This window comes from Lactuca sativa, chromosome 9 (assembly GCF_002870075.4).
Source record: "Lactuca sativa cultivar Salinas chromosome 9, Lsat_Salinas_v11, whole genome shotgun sequence".
Taxonomy (NCBI): domain Eukaryota; kingdom Viridiplantae; phylum Streptophyta; class Magnoliopsida; order Asterales; family Asteraceae; genus Lactuca; species Lactuca sativa.
Genome location: NC_056631.2, coordinates 15,047,314 through 15,056,719, shown reverse-complemented (window position 1 = coordinate 15,056,719; position 9,406 = coordinate 15,047,314). Strand labels below are relative to the sequence as shown.

General features: G+C 35.2%; 1 protein-coding gene across 1 annotated transcript; it reads right to left on the bottom strand.

Moving 5' to 3' along the window:
- Positions 1-1,159: 1,159 nt before the first annotated feature.
- LOC111885563 (uncharacterized) lies at positions 1,160-5,328 on the bottom strand. The gene is made up of 3 exons (XM_023881810.3): positions 5,242-5,328; positions 1,992-2,083; positions 1,160-1,790 (listed from the first exon to the last, which is right to left on the bottom strand). The coding sequence occupies exons 1-3, from the start codon at positions 5,326-5,328 to the stop codon at positions 1,160-1,162; spliced, it is 810 nt and encodes a 269-aa protein (XP_023737578.3).
- Positions 5,329-9,406: the final 4,078 nt, after the last annotated feature.

Below are 9,406 nucleotides of genomic sequence, written 5' to 3'. Positions count from 1 at the left end.
TTTCTGTTCTGCGACAAATGATGAGGGAAAAGGGAGGGAATCAATTAACAATGATCGGAGAAGGTGTACGTGGGGCTAATTGCAGAAAACAGTATGGAAGATTGGGTAGTGGCAGTGGTGGTTTATGGTGGTTAAATCCCATCGTGTATGGATTTTTCTTCAACACACACACACACAGAGAGAGAGAGAGAGAGACCCTCTTATTTTTTATTTTTTAAATAAATTAATAATTATTATAATTAAGAAAAATGAAAGTAAAATAGAAAATAAATACCCCAAGGGTATTAAAGTCATTTCAGTTTACTGATGGACCAAATCCACAACTAAACTAGCTCAAAAGGACCATCAATCCAAAAAAGTAGAGATTTGGACTAAAACCCCCAAAAAATACATATCATAGGAACCATTTTTGCAGTTATATATATATATATATATATATATATATATATATATATATATATATATATATATATATATATATATATATAGGGAAAAGTTCAATAGAGAACCATAATTATAGGTTATTCAAGGAACCAATTTTTTTTTTCAATTTCTAGAGCTTATTCTTTATCGGAAAAAAAATCTAAAAATATTGTGAATGTGAAAAATATTTTTCGGATTCATTGTGTGAATCCGGATTCACGTTGTGAATTTTCGAAGATTCACATTGTGAATTTGACGTTAAAAAAAATTCGAATTTTATATCATTGGAAAAAGGATAAAAAGTTATGAATTTCTGTATTTTAGTTTTTTTTTTTTTTATAAAAAATAAGTTCTAAAAGTTGAAAAAAAGATTAGTTCCTTGGTTCCTTGGTTAATTATGGTTCTCTATTGAACCTCACCCTATATAGGTTTTATAAAAAATAAAAAAAAAAACCCTAAAAATTAAAATGAGACAGATAAAGATGACCACCATTTTAAAAACTAAAACAAACAATATTGTTACTGAAGTTTGTATCCAATGTCAAGCTTACTATTTGTTAGATCGATATCAAAAAGAAAAAATCAATCTTACATGTTATTGATGTTTATACAGTTTATTTGTTACATTTCATTCCACAATTAATCTATATACATCCACATGAGTAGAACGTTTGAAAAAATAAAGAATTGGGATCGACATAATTATCAAAACTACAATTGCAACATTCTTTTTTGCTTATGCATCCAACTCATCTTTCTCTTTCCATTCCAATCCTATCACTCTATATGGAGAATACCAAATCCTCTTCGCTTCTGAAATAGTCTCAAGATTAGGAGACCATGTTTGATCCTTAGACCGAACTAACTGTTCATACTCCTTCTTCAGCTCAGGTGTACTACACAAACAACTACGACTTGAATTATTTCCACCTATACCTTTGTTTGTTTGATCATCATCATCATGACCTTCACCCCTACTAGTAAGATGCCTTGCCATAAACTCGGGTTTCACCTTGATCAAAACTCTCCCATTTGATCCCTTTATGTATTCTAGAGGACACTCCTTGAGATGAGCTGGGTTAATTAGTTTAGGCGTGTGGGAAACAAAGGCTGATATTGAAGAAGCTGAGAGAATTTCGGTAGAGAAGATGTCGAGTGGGAGAACGAAATACGTTTTACCAGGCTTGAGCTGGTCATCAATGGATAAAGCCGGGATGGTGTGGCCAATAAAGAAGCGATCAGCATCGCAGACCATGCTCTCTGGGAACTCAAACATGATCTCTCCTGCAACTACTGGTCTTTTTCTTGTTAGGGTTTTTGTGTTTCCTTCCCAATAAATTACTTTCGGGAATGACCCTTGATCATGACTTACCATGCAACAAGCAGGAATCACATTACCCATGAAATGTGTGTGTGTGTGTGTGTGTGAGAGAGAGAGAGAGAGAGAGAGAGAGAGAGAGAGAGAGAGAGGTGAAATTGGTTTGTTTTCTTCTACTTGTCTGTAATTGTTTTTAGGTGCAAGATGATGTCGAAGTGAAATGGATGATGGGATGTATATATATATATACAAAAGATGGTTGACATTGACAAAGTATTCGGAAGGGTTCAGGTCAATGAAAACTGCCATTGAACCAGGCGTTTGGATGTTCCACGCAATAACCTGCAATTTTTAGATTAATTCATATTCAATTTTTAGCAAATGTGCCTAAAACCTGCAATTTGATTTACTATATTGAATTGTTTCCCTAATTATCCACAATTATATTTGTCAACTTTAATTGCCCAGAATATTTTAATCGCCATCGACCATGCATGCATCATAGTTAAAATTTTTTTTTAACTATTTCCACCATACAAGCAAACGGTACTATGGCCTTCAATTTTTTATAGCTTTTACTATTGTCTCTGTAATATAGTTTCTACTTTCTACAATATTTTTTTTACATCTATAGTCGTAGGGACCAAACCTCACACATAAATATTCATTATTGTGGATTATTGTGGATGTCTAAAGTTGAAAGAATTTTAGATAATGATTACTTTTGTTATTTTGTAAAACCTTTTTAAATATCATTTGTGAAATTTTGTCTAATGACCATTTGTGATATTTTAAATATGTTTCATTAAATCTTGTATTAATTACCATAAATTAAATCAAAATGATATATATATATATATATATATATATATATATATATATATATATATATATATATATATATATATATATATATATATATATATATAAATTAAAGCTTATAAATTTTAATCATGTATTATGAAAATATATTTTATTTAATATATAAATAATTTTTGTTGTTTAGATTTTAATTAAAATATTCATACTACAATACATCATTAAATATTTTCTTTTTCTATTTCTATCTAAAAATATTTGAAGTATAAACATCATTTTATTACATTTTTATTTTTACATGATGTAATTTAAAAAATTTATCTTTGTTTTTCTAATAAAAATATATTTATTTTTATAAATAATGTAATGTGTTATTATAAAAAAAAATACGTTATTATAAAAATAATAATAATATGTTGTTATTTTGTATTAAAAATATAACTATGCGGTTTTGATTTAAAGGTAAAAGTATGTTTCGGTTTTGATTTTGAGTTAATGATATAACTACTGTAAATTTTATATTGGTTAGATATAAAATTTTGATATTGAGTTTTAAAAAAAACTATTTGGTTTTATCAACGTCATCCTCAACGTGGCTGATGCCCTCCCCTGACGTCTATCAGTGATCCTCAATGTGGCTGGCGCTGGGGCCTGTGCAGGCTTGGCAACGAGCAAGAGACAATTGACCTTCATATGGCCAACCTGATCGCAATGATAGCAAATCTGCGTACTCTAAACTGGGGCTAACTTGCGGCAATCCCTCGCATAGTGCCAATCCTTGTCACATTTGTGGCACAAACTACCAGATCGGCATGCCCCTTCATGAACCCTATCGTACTTCCCACAAGTGCGACCTCGTTATCCCCCAAGTATAGACTCAGAGGCCTTGAACCGCTTCGGTGCCGGCTACGACTGTGTTGGTCCGATCTCTGCTCCCTCAACTGAAGATCTATCTCAAGCTCACGCCTCCTGGCGACCTCCTGCAACTCCAACAAATAACCATACCTCAGTGTGAAAACAAACTGCCTGATATTTGTCTTGAGTATGCTCAAGTAACGGGTCATCTGAGCCTGTTCCGAAGCAAACTCAGGGCAAAAAATGGCTCTCTCGATAAACATCTTGGTGATCTCCGTCACTGACTCCATACCCTGCCTCAGATCCAAAAATTCCTAGGCCAACCTCTCGCGCTCTACGTGCAACACATATCGAGTACGGAACATCTCCATGAACTGTTCCCAAGATACCGCAACCCTTTGCTTAGCAAAATACGACCCTGTAACAAGTCTCCACCAAGCCTTCACTTCGGACCTCAAGAGGTTCAAAGCGCACCTGACCTTCTAGTCAGCTAGGCAAGAGCATGTGAAAAAGCATCTGTGACATCCCCAAAATCTCGGCCAGAAAAGACCAATTTCATTTATGTTTTTTAAATAATTTCAGAGTAAATCCTTTTGATTTAAAAGAGTTGTGGAATTTGTTCCCAAAACAAAACATGATAAAATAATATTTATCAAAGCATTTCATCAAGAGATGCATTTTCATTATATAATCAAAACTCGGGATGTCATGTCCCGATACAGACCATAAAGCATAAACGATAACATTACAAGTCATTCAACAAATATATACATATACAGACTTGTAAACAAAACAACTCGGTGATTCATCCATCTTACGCCCTTGCACCACTTCCTGTAATACAAATAAAACTGAGTGGGTCAGGCTTGGGAGCCTGGTGAGCATATAGGGTTTTCAACCCACAATAAATAAATTATATTTATTTTCACCAACCAATCACTATCCCGATTACCCATTCCCATTATCCTCACTTTACGTCCCTAAAATAACATCTATCTCAAGCGACCTAATCTAGGATTTTCATCGGGACGGACATTACTGCTAAGGGGTTTCCTCAACAATAGATATCCTAAAGGCAACCATGAGGGGGATAGAGTACACCGGTGAACACATTGTTCACAACACCTACAGGTTATGAACCTGCTAGCGTTCCACAGGACTGTCTAGAAAGAGTCTGTGGTCGTTATCCATACTCCGCTGAATAACTAGATCAACAACAACAACAACAACATCGAGGCCTCTCATCTGTTTATTACACACCAACTATCTACCCATGTTCTACCCAACATATTAGTAGATAAAAATATATATTTTCATACATAGTTTAAAACCTGTATATCATTTTCATTCAATACATATTCCACATAACAGATGAGGCACACCCACATAACACGTATTTCATAGAAAGTAAATCAGATCGAGTATTTCGGGCTGCACACCGCTAAACCGAAACTTCGATAAATCATAACTTCCTCATACAAAGTCAAATTTGGGCGTTCTATATATATTCGGAAACCTCGTTTCAACTAATACAACATTATCCAAAGATATCAAGTTTATTTTACACTTAAATTTCGACGCTTATTTTTATTCTTAATTAATCAAACCACATAATTAAGAAATTAAGCACAAAACACATAATACTCAAATAATATACTTCTATTATTTCAAAACGGGTTACAAAGGTTAACCTAGACTATTACATCAAAGATAATGCCTAGCCTGGAACCGCGGGTGTTACAACATCCCTCAACATCAAATAGCCACCTCATGGTTACGATTGGGTCCTAAACTCCATCGAAAGTCGGATCCCGATACTGAAAAACCCGACCCGGTCCGACACCTGTAGCTGCAACGGCTGCAGCAACAGCAGTCCCAGCAATAGCCACATATTTGTCATCGAAGAACTCCATCATCGCGGTATTAATAGACCCAAATAACTTTAGTATCTGATCCCTGACAATAGCCACAACCCCCTCACAGAGGATCTCCCTAATCCTGTCATCGAACACGACTGACCCATCCTTGCGGCCTGCGCCCGATCCCGATCCAGATCCAATCTCAAATCGACGCGTAGTCACCATACTAAAAATATACCAGGAGGATATCAGATAACATGCGTATCATAACGAGGAATCAACTCCCAACAAGCCCTAGGGTTGTGATTTCTCTGTTACACGTATGGGTCCTATGCTTTCAGTAGTACGGGCCCATACTACCTTCCACACATACTCGTAGTCGTCTTAGAGGATCATCACAACAACCCTAACAATATACTTCCCTCTTGCATACTCCTGCACTCTATCCTCACTTCCTAGAGGAAGACTACACATATCGACTGGCCGACTGACCCCACATAACTCATCCTACCACTAACTGCCACACAACCCTCTGTTGGTTCCAGATAACTATCGCATGAAAACTATCACATACTGCATAACTTAAACAATCTTAGGCTAAAAGATTCAATCCCACAACGGTTGGACTCAGACAAGAGCTGCGCAGCAGGACCAAATCACCCACCCTAAGACCATTTAACCCATATACCCATACAATATGTGATTTAGCGCATTCATTCAATAGTTAGTTCATACACGAAAGAGTCATACAACAATAAATATGGTACTCTACAAGAGATAAGGCATCAAATATCACATAATTCTTTCATACGATTCTTGAGGATCCCTATCCTATCACTAGCATGTTTTTCTAATCATAAAATTACATAATCTCAATTATCTATGTGGTAGTTTGGGGTCACTTACTGGCTCCGGCTAATCGTACACCTTGCATCCTCCTCAATTATTTCGAAAACCATTTGAAAATTATTTAAAAATCTTTTTCCTTAATTTGAGACTGGATTCACAAGAGTTTTCCCCTTAATTTGAAAATTATTTAAAAATTATTTAAAGGACAGAACTCGACGAGTTAACTCGTTTTATCACGATTCTGAGAAGCATGTAAACTCGACAAGTTAGGAGACGACTCAACGAGTTGATTCAACTCGAGGTTAACTTTGACTGGACGTTGACTTTGACCTTGACTTTGACTTTGACCAAGGTTGACCCTTGAGGAGTTAAAAGTGTAAAAAGGAGTAATTAAGGAAATCTTCTATGTATAGGGGCTTGAGTCGGGTGATATCTGGAGTCGGAGTTTTTGCAGCTACTTCCAGTTATCGAGGTGAGTTACCTTCCTATAGGAGTGGGTCTAAGGCACCAATGCCGACCCACTAGTAGGAGTATATAGTAGAGATGATTGTCTTTGTGATAATTGTCTAGTTTTCCACTATCTGATGTGATTTATATGTTATATGTGATAGTAGTAGGAGGGGTGGAATAGACCCCGTAACCGATTGAGATAAGCCGGAGGGTAGGTCGGGCACCCATATAGCCTGCCAATATGGTTTATGATATGTTACTATGTAGTAGTGGTAGGGGTGAAATAGACCCTGTAACAGGTTGATATTAACTGGAGGGTAGGTCGGGGACCTAGATATGCCTGATAAGGGGTAGGTCGGACACCCCGGTATGCCTAACAATGGGTAGGTTGAGCACCCAAGTATGCTCAATAGGGTAGGTCGGGCACCCAGATATGCTTGACAAGAGTAGGTCGGGCACCCCAGTATGCCTGATAGTATGTTATTTGTATGGTATGTGGTATGATGGGGGAACTTACTAAGCTTCGTGCTTACGGTTTTTAGTTTTGGTTTCAGGTACTTATTCTTCACAGGAAAGGAGTCGGCATGATCGCAACACATCACACTATGTTTTCTGCACATGAGATCTTTGGGAATTAAACTTTGATGCTGTTTTATTATGACATGTTCTGACTATCGACATATTGATTTTGATATGAGATGACACTATGGATGTTTTCAGACTAATGGTTTTATAATTATTTAAATAAAAATGAAATTTTTGGTCTTAAATTTTGGGATGTTTCACATTAAGACCCTTCTAACAAATGCATGGGACACTTTTAGCCATTGAGACCTTATTTTTATGACTAAGGACCCCTCCAAGGGTCTGAAAGGACGACTCAAAACATTTAGGGCATGCCATGCTCAGGATGGAGCATTTAGGACCAAAAAGAAACATAAAAAGACCCAAACATGAGATCTATCAAATAAACCATAAAGGTATGAACTTTATACAATTAGATGGTGGAAAAGAGAGTCAAACTTCTAGATCCAATCCTTGCTTCAAGCTTCCAAGCTTCTTGATGCACTTCTCCATCCTCTAAAACACCAAGGACACACTTAAGGGCTATGAATCTCACTCTAGGAGGCTAGGGTTTGCAAGAACGACTCTAAGAGTTTGGAGGCTGAAAAGGTGGGTATAAATGAGCCATAAGGATGCTTAAATACCCCATAAACCCTAAAACTTAGGGTTTCCTTCAGACACGAGTACACCCAGTGTACATGCATGTACGCCTAATGTACTAGGGTGTGTCCTAGTACGCTCAGTGTACCCACATGTACACTTAGCGTACTCCTCCTTGCCCTAAAATTTCAAATTTGCCAATAGGGCTTCCCATGAATACTTACATCCAATCCAAGGGCCAAAAATAACATACATTAAAAACCAAAGAATGAATTTAGAAATACCTGAATTCTCGGGATGTTACATAATAACTACATAAAGTCAAAATAAGATTGCGGATCCGCTAATGAAATGCTTGAAATTAGAGATCGTTATAAGGGATGAAATTTAAATTAATGAATTAATAAGTTATTATGAAGGAAAACCCAACCTAGTTGTTTGAAGATCCTAAGATCTAGGTTCAATGGGGCAACCTACTTGGATATAACATTGGTGAATCACTACGGGGGTCAACCCCAACCCATTCCTAAAACAAACAGTGATGCAGGTTAAGCTTATAGCCATAGATGATAAATTGAAAATCATCAAAAAATAACTTTTAATGATTATGATGGAATCACCTATGTGAGAGAGAAATGGGTTTGCTTCAAAGGTAATTGTATAGGCACATTCCTAATAGCTCTTACAGAACCAAACAAGTATCCATGACCATAACGGACACAACAATAAGAACCTAACTAGGTCAGGGATAATCATGTGAGACACATATTTATTATTTACACAAACGATAAAACAACTCAAGGACATCAAGTTTACAGGTCCGCTAGTAAAATAAATATGTATCTTAAGGGAATGTTCAAATGGTAACACATACATATCATATGCATGATTCAACTGCTGGATTTTATCTAAGTAGCTTGAAAATGTTTGATCAATTTCAATTCATTTGGGGGATTGTTGGAAAAATAATTAGCGAATTAAACTTAATCACCAAAGTTGAGGGGTTGAATGGTGTATAATCAAAAACTGATGTTTAATTTTCGGTTACAATTCGTAATTAAGAACGATATTAAATATGTGTTTTTATGAAAATTTAATTGTTTTGTTGGTTATCGTTTGTAGTATAAATACAACCATCCTACAACCATTTGAGATACACCAAAGAATGTAAAAATCATCTTCTTCTCCACTTCATCTTCTTGGTTTTCTTGCTATGTTGAAGGTTTAATACAAACTTATTGAGGGTTCGGATGGTCTAGAAGAACCACTTCAAGTTGTTATATCTTGGGAAACAAACACTAAGTAACAGACGAATTTGTTTTAAGGACAATATGTTACATGCCTCAACCTTTTCTATTTTCTTGTTTGTTTTTGTATATTTTCGTAACTAGTTTATAACCTGTGGGAACCACAGTTACACAATTAATTAAACTATAGTAGTAAAAACTCAAAATTATTGATCATTTATTTTAAATAAATTATTAATTAAGAGATATTTTTAGTTATATAAAATTATAATCATTGCTTTAAATAAATATGTAAAATTATATCACTTTATAATTTGTGTTAATTTTATGTTAAATTGTATTCTAATGATATTAATTTAATATAATTAGAGTGAGAAATTTAAAATTTTGAAATTTGAAATGGAGAATCAATAGGTTGACAA